This window comes from Aulonocara sp. 'chitande type north' Nkhata Bay, linkage group LG11 (genome assembly GCF_057382095.1).
Source record: "Aulonocara sp. 'chitande type north' Nkhata Bay isolate Kocher_YH1m ecotype deep benthic linkage group LG11, A_spYH_male_GT1.1, whole genome shotgun sequence".
Taxonomy (NCBI): domain Eukaryota; kingdom Metazoa; phylum Chordata; class Actinopteri; order Cichliformes; family Cichlidae; genus Aulonocara; species Aulonocara sp. 'chitande type north' Nkhata Bay.
Window position 1 is genome coordinate 3,245,893 of NC_141354.1, and position 12,897 is coordinate 3,258,789.

At 43.7% G+C, this 12,897-nt stretch overlaps 1 protein-coding gene across 4 annotated transcripts in view; it reads right to left on the reverse strand.

Moving 5' to 3' along the window:
- enpp2 (ectonucleotide pyrophosphatase/phosphodiesterase 2) overlaps positions 1-12,897 on the reverse strand; it is a 76,578-nt gene that overhangs the window by 43,795 nt on the left and 19,886 nt on the right. For all 4 annotated transcript variants that reach the window (XM_086310211.1, XM_086310210.1, XM_086310209.1 and 1 more), the window contains exons 3-7: positions 7,399-7,554; positions 5,089-5,214; positions 861-921; positions 658-755; positions 427-506 (exon numbers count right to left, since the gene is read on the reverse strand). In XM_086310211.1, the coding sequence (XP_086166337.1) occupies positions 427-506; positions 658-755; positions 861-921; positions 5,089-5,214; positions 7,399-7,554 (521 nt within the window). The remainder of the gene's footprint in view (positions 1-426; positions 507-657; positions 756-860; positions 922-5,088; positions 5,215-7,398; positions 7,555-12,897) is intronic.

Consider the following 12,897-nt stretch of genomic DNA (forward strand, 5'->3'; position numbering starts at 1 on the left):
TTCCAACACAACAGGGACTTGAAACATACGTTGCTCCTGGTAACAAAGTAGCTCCCGAAGACCAAAGCGAATGTTACTGACTGGACTGCACAAGTAAAATAATGTAAGCATGCAAAATAAAAGCAGGACGTTTGGAAACGTTGTGATAAAAAGTCTTTGCTCTGTTTAAAAGCACTAAAAAAATGAAATCTTCATAGACTGCAGCCGGATCCATGAGAACATCACCAAAGAGCTTTATCCATTTGACACAATTACATTATTAATCACAGATAAATACAAAGAATTTGTTGACTTCATAAATGATTTCTGTTACTACAGTCTTGTGGCACTTCTTACTTTGCTGAAATGAACATGTAACCCTGTGGGACAGACATATTTTATCACAACAACCCAGTAGCACAGAAACACAAGTGTGCCATGACTTACTGTAGCCAGCGAGTAGAGATTGGGGAAGGTTTTCGTGGGGTAAACAGGTCTCATGTACGGCGCATGGGTTCCACATGTTCCTCAAAAGGACACAGCAAAACAAATTCTTAGACTACGGCAGACGCACAGCCTGCCAGAGCTCGTGGCTTCATCAGTGTCACGTTCACTTCCTAACAGGGAACTCTTCACTCCTCGTTTCAGAACCGAAAGCTCATGTTTTACAGAACTTACTGAGCTTCTCAATGTGAGGGATGACAGTGTTCCCTCTCTTCACATACGAAGCTCTAAATCCATCCATGGACAGGATGATGAGCGGCGGACGCACAAACCTGCATGTGCATGGAAGAAGTTTTTTAAATGCATGAAATCAGACTTGCTCAACTAAGTTCAACCCGCTACCCTCCTGTTGCTTTACTGCTAAGATTTCAACATACCCGGCAGGACATTCAGGAGCCTTGATCTCCTCACAATCGTCCTGCAGCCACGAGGTGTCTCCTGAGGGAACGTGATGAGAGATTAACATGAGCTTTTGTTATGCTTGTATGGAAAAGTGGGAACCAGTGGTTGGTTGTCATATTTTCTCACAAACTGCATGATTCTTGAACATACTTCTACTTGAGTATTTCCTCTGTATACTATTTTTTTCTCCTCCAGTAAATCTAAAGACATTGACAATCTTAAATAGATGAATTTATCAGCTGACCCCTGAAAGGAAAAAGAGATTAATGTACAAAGCACCAATCTCAAGTCTTTCTCTAACAAAGTCCTTTTGATCCAAAATAAATTTAGCTGATAACACTGGACCTAGAATTTTAAATGCAGTATTATTTACACTTTTTAAAATTTCATGCACTTTAGCTTCATTAAATTTAAACAGGCTGAACCACAGAAACAAACACAAATAAATTAGTTACCCAGTAACTACCAGGTATAACTGTTCGGTAACAGTGAACTCAAGGATAAAGGAACTCGCTGATGTGCTGGTATCCTTGATTATATTCTGTTGTGGTCATGGACAGCTGGGGAAAAGATGGCAGAGCAAGCATTTGTGAAGTGCTGGAGTAACTTACCTTTACAGTAGCATCAGTATCATAGCACAGTTTGTCATTCTGAGTCATTTTGATTTTCTTGTGTTTTGGTGTCATTTTGTATTAAGGTTAATGTTTCTGCTTCATTAGTTTAGTCTGTTTTGAGTTTTTTATATTCTCTGTTTAGGTCCTTGTCCATTAGGTTTCCCTTGTGTCTCTGTCCACTGCGTCCCTCTGTGTGTGTGTGTGTGTGTGTGTGTGTGCGTGTGTGTGTGTGTGTGTGTGTGTTTATCCAGCCCATCATGCCTCTCACCCTCTCTCGCCCTGTCGGTTCCCTGAACTATTTCTGCGTCCCCCCCCTCGTTGTCTCCTCCCCTTATCTCCCTGGTCCATCTCGTTTCCCTGAGCGTTCTTTTCCTCCTGCGTCATGTTGTGTGAATTATTCGGAGTCTTAGTACTTCCTGTTTTACTTTGATAGTTTCCTGTCTGGTTCAGTTTTGTTTGCCCCTGTCTCGTTAGTTAGATCATGTTCAGCTGTGTCCCCCCTGTGGTTTGTTCCCGTGTTTGCCCTTCTGTGGCTGCGTCCCAATTCAGGGTCTGCAGCCTTAAAGGTCCTCAAGGGCTGCGTACCCAAAGACCGCTGAGGCCGGAAGTGCGAGGCTTGTGAAATGGGACGGTCTAGCCTCCGTCGCGCTGCCCAGGTTGGCGAGCAACCATGATACTAACAGCTGGAAACGTTTCATACAGCTGTGTTTGACAGAAATGAAGGAGAACATCTTTTGTTCATTTGTTTGTTTCTACATGAGCTTTGATCATTCTCTGTAAGATTAAGCTCAGCTATTGAACGGCGAATATTTTAAAGTAAAGGCTTTAAAACCAAGTTAGTACAAACGTCCCTAATGTCACATGACTTTGCCGACACGGTCCCCCGCGGGGCTCCGTATATAACTATAGTGGTTTAAATAACCAAGTAACCATCCAATAATACTAAATATTACATATATTTATTGTTTACTTTGAGAATATAGAAATGTTTGAAATGTATGCTTAGATCGGTTTGTTTATGTGTAAAAATTGTAACTTTATTTTTCTATTGCGGGGGTGGGGGCTCCTTTTATAAATTTAAAGTGTGGCTAAAATAATAATAATAAACATTTACATTAAAAAAAAAAAAACTTTGCCGACATGTGGCCAACAGTAATGTTTAATGGTCTTCGTTATTAAACATTTGCACATAAATAAGTGACATAATAGTCAGTACTTACTTAAAGTTCACTCTTCGGGCGCCCCTCATCCGCCGTTTTTTGTTGGCAAAATTATCCACACCCACCGCTGCGCTATGTGTTCTGGGATATGTTGGGCCACGAAGTCTACACCGCCACGTCCTTAAAATTCAGGGAAATGAAGGACGCATTTGACGGCTGCAATTCGAGCAGCCTTCGAATTGGGACAGCCTTCGGCACGCCGCTGTGACGTAATCGGCCTTAAAATGCGGCCTTTAAGGCTGCAGACCCTGAATTGGGACACAGCCTGGGTCTCCCTCGGTCCCGCGTCGCCATCTCCCTCATGGCCGTGTGTTTCTCTGTGTATTAAGTTTCGTTTTGTGTGTCTGCGCGTCTGCATTTCGGTCCATCCTGCCTGCTTCACACAGTTAACGTGGTTTTAAAAGTTACAGAAGTGCTTTAAACTAAATTCTTTTAATCAGCAGCAGGGGGCGCGCCCGTGGTTGCACATATGGTCATACAGAAGTCTACAGGAAGTCCATGGCTTTCTTTGGAGTTGAGTCAGTGAGTGAGCAGCTTCACAGTTTGACTGCACCTTGGTTTTGGTTTTTTTAAAACCACGATGGTGTCGGCTAATGTTTTGCTCAGGCTTCAGGCTGGGACGACAGCAACGAGTGGATGACAGTCAGTAACTGACTTTAAAGTAAAAGTTGTGCCTTTTGAAATGTGTTCACAGCAGTGCTGCGATGTAACGTTGAAGGCTAACGCTCCCTGTTTCTGATTTGCATTGCACTTTTTCAGGTTTTGCTTGACTAACTACAGCTCAGCTCATAGTTAGCAAGTGTCTTATCTATTTATCCATGAGTGACCAAAGCAGTCACCAAGAGGTTTTTGGTGTAACTGATTTCACCTGGTGACAGCGAACAACCTCCAGGAATCCCTTATCAAACAGTGAGAGAATACTCGTTTTTCAGATGGTTGTCGACTGGTTATTTCATACAACGATCAATCATGTATACGTGGAGGGATTAACACCTTCAACGTACCTTCAATGGACTGTTCAAAGTATTACCTATTGTAAACTCTCAGCTCTCACTGTGTATGTATGAGTGAGAGCCTGATACATACACAGCTGGATAACCACTGCAATCCAACATCTTCTTCTACCCAAATCAGCAGGAAAGGAATACACAGAAAAATTCCACATTTCTGTCCTCAGTGACTGTTGGAGCATAAAATCAGCTAAATGCTTAACAGTGCAGTGAGGTACGGGTGCCTAATGGAATTATTTGCATAATAATTATGCTAATAAATAACTATGAGTCACTGTATCTAGATCGGTTGGCGGTTGAGATCTGGTGACCAATACCTGCAGCTACAGTGTGTGGTTTTGTGTGTGGAGCACTTACGGTTTAGGGATGCAGCTTTAGTTGACTTACAAAGTTAGCGCTCCAACTTTGTCACTTCTGGCATCCATTAAGCTAAATATAGGCCACAGACCAGTGGGTGACACCACAGGGGCTACTTTCATCTTTTGCACAGTACTCATGTCAGTGCGCCCCAGGGCAGCTGTGGCTACAATGTAGCTGCCATCACCAGTGTGTGAATGGGTGAATGACTGAATGTAGTGTAAAGCGCTTTGGGGTCCTTAGGGACTGAGTAAAGCGCTATACAAATACAGGCCATTTACTCATGAGTCATTCCTCATTTCTTAAAATTTGCTTTACAAAACACAGACTTCCTTGTTTGTTGAAGCACTCAACACTGATTACGACTCATTCAAACATAAAAAGGCACCAAACTCAAGCACTGTTGTGTCTACTCAGACAGCTTGGCAAAGAACCCGTTTTAAATCGTATCTTGTTGTTAGCGGTTATTTGGATATCCGTTTATTCCCATTTCTTTAGTTGGATCTATGATAACACAGTCTGACAGGCATAAAAAGGTACTTTTGCACCAACAAGGTGAAAACGTGGCATATCTCAGCACGGTGTGCGACTGACACAGAGGCAGATGAAGAGTTTCTCAACATCATGTCCTTAAGAAACAGAATTAAACCCAGCAAAGAAACAGGGCCTGAGAGATGCATCTGGCCCCAGTTAAATCGCCCCAGTATGGATTTTAAAGCCAGTAATTGTGACCATAAATGACCTGCTTTTTTTGGCCAACACCAATATAAAAACATGGTGTCAATAAATTCAAATGTAGTATTTTCTAAATTCCAGTCTTTGAAAAGCTTTCCAGATCCACAACACTGATACTATGTTCATATTTCTTTACACATGTAACACATACACATGCACTTTTGTAATAAAATGAGACGTCCTCATTACAACGCATGGTCGGACTAATTAATAATGGACAAAATCCTCTGAACATTTGAAGTCAGGAGGTCAGGTAAAGTTGCAAACCTTTGCACAGCTTCTTGTAGTTGGTACAACAGTCTCCTCTGGCCAGACAGTCATCAGAGCAGTGGCAGGCATGCTGTTCATTGCGTGTCTCCCCGCACCGATCTCTGCTGCACTCATAACCGCCCTCTGTGTGCAAGAAGAACATAGCAGTTATGTTCAACATGAATCACTGAGGTTTAAAACGCCAAAGCTTTCTACGTGCACAGCTTAGCTGGAAGGTTAGTGGTGAAACCAGTGAAAAATGAAAGCTGAGATATTAATGTGACAGCGGTTTGGCTGCAGACTGAGTGGGAAGCAGCATGTGAGCAACAATGGTGATGGGGTCCGTGTTTGAACAGTCCTCAAGCTGAAAAACTTCCAAAGAAGGATTTGACAGAGTCAGGAAAAAGACGCAGGCGACCAGAAAAACAAGTAAATTATTGCTTTCAGGCAATGGGAGGTTACTGGTGGCGAGGCGGTGGTGAGCCAAAGACCACCAGCCTGAAGGAGTGGACATAAAATCAGACCACCAGCAGCAGAGGGAAAATGTTGACAGAGAGAGGGAGCACTGCAAAGGCAGAGGGGGCGGCAACAAACCGCTCAATCAAAAAGTGAGAGACCTGTCGTTAAGTCTACGACTCATTTCCAGCTCAGACAACTGAGCTGCACAGTCAGCCTCACAAAAATATATCAAGTGGGTATTTGTAAGCTTGATTATAGCAGGCGGCATCCACATGAAAACAATTCAAACTCATTACTGTTCAACAAATGTCTGCAGGTTAGAGAAACCTTCACTGTAGGAATAACATACAGTAAGATGCCAAAGTAATCAGGATCTGGCTCACTTTGCAAGAAGTGTGTAATTCCACAGAGATTAAAATCAGCTAAATGTACTTTATCAGATACATCTTTGTGCAGACTTTAGTAGCTGGCTGCCGTCAGCTGGAACCTGACATGTGTAGCATGTATGTGTCTGATGGGTGGTTTGAAGGGGGGCTGTCGTGTATTTTGATCTGGTTTAAACAGATCGTTTCGTGTGATTCAAATTTCAAACTGGTCCTTTTTTTATCACACACTGGGTGTCGGTGCACCGTCCACTGTAAGATGCTTTAGCAGCTGCCCCTTGAAGCCAGGTGTCCTCTGACTGGCTGCTTCTCACAAACCAAAGGTTTAAATGGTGCAGGGGTGTGAACCAGCTGTCTGCCTGAGGTGACCATATCAGGGAACTGTGGGGTGGCTGCAGGTCAGGTCAGGTGGAGCAGGTCACCTACTAACCAGATGATTAGTCAATCAATCTTTATTTATAAAGCACTTTTCATACAAAAATGTAGCACAAAGTGCTTTACATGGTTAAAAGCAGCCCACCTCACCCTCCAACTCACTCCCCACACTCTCATTAACATAAACGATCATGGATACATACCCCCCCCCCCTCCCCACACACACACACACACTTAAAGAGTAAAATTGGGCTGGGTTCACATGAGCCCAGTGAGGAAACACTATCACAGGGAGCCGTCTGCACCGGGAGCCGGTCACAGACCGCAGCCTCCAGGCCGGGCACACAGCAGGAGGGAGGCAAAGGAGCCCCCCAGCCAGGTGAGAGGACCCCCAGAGCCCCAGCAGCCACGGTCGATCACAGCCCCGGTGCAGAGAGCCCCCTCCGAGGAAACACTGTAATCTATTACTTTTTTTGAGTAATATTCCCAATATTGCCCATCAGGCAGCTACACAGGATGGTCACTGCTTTTTGTCACATAGATGATGCATGTGTACAGTCTCATGTTCATATGTTTAGGTAAAATATCAAAACCTAAAATTCAGTTTGAGCCAAATCTGAAAGGAGTTCAGACGCGTGCAGGTCAACCACATTACTCTGAAACTGCCGGTCAATCCAGCCGCTCTGTAGGTCCTGCAGACTGCAAAGCGAGCACAGCCTCACCTATCTACACACAAAGAGAAACGCCAGAGTCTCCGAAACACAAGAAGGACATCGTGTTACATGTTGGAACAAAATTCTCGACCACCTGATGGATGTTAAAAGTAGGTCTCTGAGCATTTCCTCCAGCTTAATAAGTGACTGTTTGGTTTGGCCTCTCCACCCTGACCTGCAGGCGTAGGTGCAAGCTCAAGGGAAAGACAGCCCGGCAAATATCTCTCAGCTGAACAGCGTCACTTTAATGTTTTTTAGCCCTTCATTGCCAAGACTTGGAGGAACAACTCTCAGGTATCAGAGATAATTACCTCACATATTAGTTTTTTATTACAAGACAACACAAATTAGGACCAACACATTGTTAGTGGTGTCAAAGTCAAGTTTTATAAGCATACCTGTGCGTAGGCAGAGCTGGTCAAAGTCTGAGCAGCAGCCATTGTAGGTTTTACACAGGTTGTCGCAGCGACAGTTTGGCGGCTCCAACTCAACCAGCTCGAAACACCTGTTTCTGCAGGAGCCGGAGGTCGCCACGTAGTGAGACGCAGAGCGAGCTGGGGAGGAAGAAACAGAGGTTCTAATGGGTCTTTAAAAATGTCCAAAAAAAGAGGTGAGAGGTTCAAAACGACACAAAAGTGCACACCAATACTGCTGAGCTGTGCAGCGATGCAGTGACCACAAGCATGTGACTGTGAAGGATTGGTGGTTCGTTTGACGGTTGAAGACGGCTACACAAACAGATCACTAGTCATTCTGCCACGTGCAGGTTATTCTTCACTCCTGTGGCTGCTTCCTGGAGAAACACCTGAGCTGTTCAGTTTTAGCACCCAGTGGTGCCCACCAACGTCACAGCTGATTAACTCCACATCTATTTACACGTGAGGTTTAGAGCATTAGCTGGAGGGACAATAAATCAAAGACATTGTCCAAAAACTGAATGAAAAGCTGCACTGTTCACATGTCTTTGAAAGGAAATAATAACTCATAACAACTGTGACAAAAGCTCAGTTTGTATCATGGGCCAAACTCAACAGTTACTGAGCTTTAACTCTTCTCCCGGGACCCCACCTACGCTCACGTTGTCTCACTGTGGGAACTCTCAGTGCCTAAGACACAATCATGCTTTTGTCCTCCATATATCCAAAGGAACATGGCCTATTTTGGCTCCTCTGACCTAACTGAAGACATCCTGAGATCTGAGAGTGAGACAGAGTGAAGCTATTGCTAAACAACATGCTCCTTGTGCAGCCGCTTACAAAAAACCAGTTTTCCTTGCAGAGAGTGCCTCAGGATGCCAGCACGAGCTTTTCAGCCCGTGGATATATATGTATGTGTATTTTTGTAACTACATGTGCTGAGGTGTTGCCCTAGCCAGTTGGCACGCCGGTGTAGTGTGTGTGTGTCAGTGCAGTAAAGCCTGAATAGCTTCTTTGCTATAAGACTCAGGCCTACTCTGTACCAGCGGCAGTGGACTATAGGTCAAAGGTGAAGTCTTTTAGTTTATCACAGCACGGCGAGTGCGATTTCCACACGTCTCTTTACACTAACGTCAAGAGAAAATGAGGAGAAATGAAGACTTCCTCAGAGCCCATAAAACCGTCGACTGTGCATGCACTCAACTATTAACTGAAAGTTTAATAGTCGAGTGCATGCACAGCTCAAGTTTCCCCAAGAGACTGCCACTGTCACAGTCCATTTTCACACACTGCAGACATGAACTTTACTAACCATTGCCCAATGGGACTGAACGTGAGAAGGAAGGACACGGTCTAACTGGACATTAAAGGGTGTTTAATCTGCCAGCTCCCTTGGAAAAAGTCCCTGAGGTGTCCAGTTGCATCACTGTAGGAACAAGAGCAGGTAATTGTCTGGTGAGGTCATACAGCACACTTGTCTGAAAGTCTTTCCACTAGTGTGCTGAGTCAGGTCAACGCCGGATAATTCGACCTGATTCTCCACGTTTCATGGAGTCCATTTGTAAAAACAGCTCAACCCTCACTGTTTAACAGGGGGACAGCGTCTGAGAAGAAAACAAAGTAAAGAAAGCAAAATAAGCAGCGTAGGTTTGTCAGGTTCCACAAGACTGGCCAGAAAGACCAGTTTTGTGGGTTATGACGTATCTAAGCTGTAGATTTAAGTATAGAAGATATGGAAGACGAATGTTGCTGCTTTTTAGCTCGTTTTGAAGATTCCCACCAGCTTTCCATCTTGAGACATTCTATGAACAAGATTTACAAAAAAGCTTTATTTTTTATTCAGTATAACCCAAAACGAGTGAACGAGTCCATGAACTCATGAAGAAAGCGATCGCAGAGGTCAAATCAGAAAACTGTTTTCTCATAGACTTGTATAGGGCCAGTAATCTTTTAGCAACCGCAACTATCGTCATCTGGTGGGCTCCAGATAGAATAGAATAGAATAGAATAGAATAGCCTTTATTGTCATTGTACAGAGTACAACGAAATTGGAGTGCCACTCCCTCGGTGCAAGTTTCAATAATAAATATAAATGTAAAATATAAAAAGTACAAAAAAAACAATCGTAAGTACTCAAACAATAGTATGTACAATATATACAGGATAGCAGCATTAATATAATGACAGTATGAATAGCAGCATAATATAATGACAGTGACGGTATGGAATAGGTTCAATTGTTTTTGTGCTTATTTACTACGGTGATAGCTCTGGGAAAGAAGCTATCCCTGAATCTGTTTGTCCTGGTTTTATGTGACCTGTACCGTCGGCCTGACGGTAATAGTTCAAACAGTTGGTTGCTGGGGTGAGAGTGGTCCTTGATGATATTGCCAGCTCTGCTGAGGTACCGAGAGTTTGCAGTGACCTCCAGGCTGGGCAGAGAGCAGCCAGTGATCTTCTGGGCTGTGTTGATGACCCTCTGCCGTACTTTCCTGTCTGCAGCTGAGCACCCTGCATACCATGTTGTTATGCCGTACGTTAGGATGCTCTCTATGGTGGCTCTGTAAAATGTCACCAGCAGCCTCTCCTCCAGGTTGTTCCTCCTGAGCACTCTCAGAAAGTGGAGACGCTGCTGGGCCTTTTTAACCACCGCTGTAGTATTTGCAGTCCAGGAGAGGTCATCAGATATCTGCACGCCCAGAAACCTCATGGACTGTACCCTCTCCACACAGTTCCCGTGGATGTAGAGTGGGGCCGGGTCTGCTCTGCCCTTCCTGAAGTCCAAGATAAGTTCTTTAGTTTTCGTGGTGTTCAGTTGGAGGTTGTTAACTGAACACCACTCAGTCAGTCTGTTGACCTCATCTCTGTAGTCCGACTCATCCCCCCTTGAGATGAGTCCAACCACTGTGGTGTCATCCGCGAACTTTATGATGGTGTTTGAGAGATGGGTAGGGGAGCAGTCGGATGTGTAGAGCGTAAACAGGAGGGGACTCAAAACACATCCTTGTGGAGACCTGGTGCTGAGTGTGATGGTGCTGGACAGGTGGGGGCCGAGTCTGACAGACTGTGGTCTATTTGTCAGGAAGTCCTTGATCCAGAGGCAGATGGGGGTGGAGAGTCCCAGGTGAGACAGTTTCTGGACCAGGATCTCCGGGATGATATGATTGAATGCTGAGCTGAAGTCCAGAAAGAGCATTCTCACATAGCTTCCTCGGTGCTCCAGGTGACTCAGCGCAGTGTGGAGTGCTATGGTGATGGCGTCCTTGGTGGAACGATTTGTCCTGTAGGCAAATTGGTGGAATGCACGTTTGAGGCACTGCTTATGTTCTCTATGACAGTGTTTCCCAACCACTGTGCCAGAAATGATCAGGTGTGCCGTGGAAGATCATCTGGTTCCATCTGATTAGTACTCTAAGCGATCGGCGTGAGTAACGTGCAGAACAATTACATTCTCTTCCACTAGAGGGCAGTACAACTACCTGCTCTAATTCAATGTGTTGCCAACTGCCAATAAAACAGAAGAAGATGAAGAAGAAATGATATAACAGTCATGCTGTGAGACGACGCAGCGCATAATAGCAACAGATAAATGTTTGAAAATAAAAAGTAGTCAGTCTGACCTGGTCATGGAGAAAACTCCGCCCTGATGAAGACCCGAGCATGAGTAGTGGTCAAAAGAAAGCAAAACAGGTATACTGGGGACAAACCGAGCCAATTCTACTACGCCTGGTGCGCAGGGAAAAATTATCAATATGCTTTTGTGACATTTTTGTTTGGTGGTGTGCCATGGTGTGTTTAATATATAAAGTCTTACACTCCCTTGCTCCACCACCACTAAAGCAGTTCATTAGGCATAAAGAAAGCTCAGACAGGACCACTCGAGCTACAATCCGAGGAGACTTGTTTATACCCCACAGACGGACAGCATTTGGGCAGAACGTCCTCTCTGTTAAGGGTGGCCATCTGTGGAACAGTCTTCCTCAACCCATTAGAGAATGCTCTACACTCAATTTGTTTAAGGCAAAGGTTAAAAACTGGTTATGGACAAATCAAGTGTGTGATCATGTATGAGTTGTATAGTTTTAATGTTTTATTTGGGAACAGAATGGTGTGTATGTGTAAGTTTGGTGATGGAGTTTTTATTATGAATGAATGATGAATTTTTATGTCTATTTTTTATGTTTAAGGACAACAGATGGAAATTAGCCTTTGGCTATAATCTGGCATGTTTACATTCATGTAATTTTTTTTTTTTTTTTTACATTTATGTTCATTAACATGCACTGTCCTAAATAAATAAATGTGTTTTTTCTAATGTGAAGTATGGTCCATAATGCTCCAGAAGGTTTGGAAACACTGCTCTATGGATTTAGCACAGAAGTATTAATCCACTGTATGAGCATATGAGGAGAAGATGCTAGCAGCTGGTGATGTGCCACTCAAAAGTAAACACTGAGCATTGCTGGAACACTTGGTAGTGGTGTTCATGGGTCAGGAAGACAGGAAATTGCTGGAAATTGCCTTTACATGGTGGTAAAGGAGGGCTAGACCCAAGTTACAACATTCACCATGTGACAACAGTGTGCAGACTCCTTACGTCCTAAGGTGTCTGCACACTGCTGTCACATGATAACGTTGTCACGACCACTCCTCAGGCTTAGGAGTTACAAGGTTACTTTAGTCATTTTTCTTCAAGTGTCAAACAACTCAAAGGAGCCACAATTCAAGTTTCAAGCAGCTCTGCTATACTTTCACTGTTTTTACTCGGGGTACTTTATGTGTGATCTACACTGTTTGTGATTAGCTGCTGCCTGCTAATCACAGATAAAATATTGTTTTTTCTACAGCGTCATAAATATTATTACCACAAATTTCCTTAAAAATATGGTGACATATTTGTCGCCAACCCCCAGTTTATACTGAACAATCATGTATTCAGAATAGGGCTGGGCCATATCATACTGTTCACGGTAATACCAGTACAATGTTAGGCAACGATAAGAAAATGAAATATGGCGATATAATATGGGTGAAACGCGCATGCGCAGTGCCTTTGTTTTCATACGCACATGGCCGAAAAAGCATGGCAGCAACAGAGAATGAGAAGGGGAAAAGCGGTGTCGCTACCCGATCCGTACCGGAAACCCGATCGGTACCCCACATGCGCAAATCTTGCGTCACTTCCTCTCTTTGCCAACATTACGACATTTAATGTATTTGAATGATACGGTTAGCGCCCAGTTAGCTTCTAGCATTTGTCGACAGCTCTGCCTCCTTTTCGACTGCCAGGACATTTAAACAATGGATGTATACAAGCAAATTCATGCTTTTCTCCTCGATGGAGAGCTTCCCCCGACTGAAGAACTGCGCCATAAAAGAATGGCACCTAATTACAAACTGAAGGGTAACTACGAAAATTAATGTTGATCTTTTATTTATTTATTTATTTTTTTACTTTTATTTTTTATTTATTAATTTTTT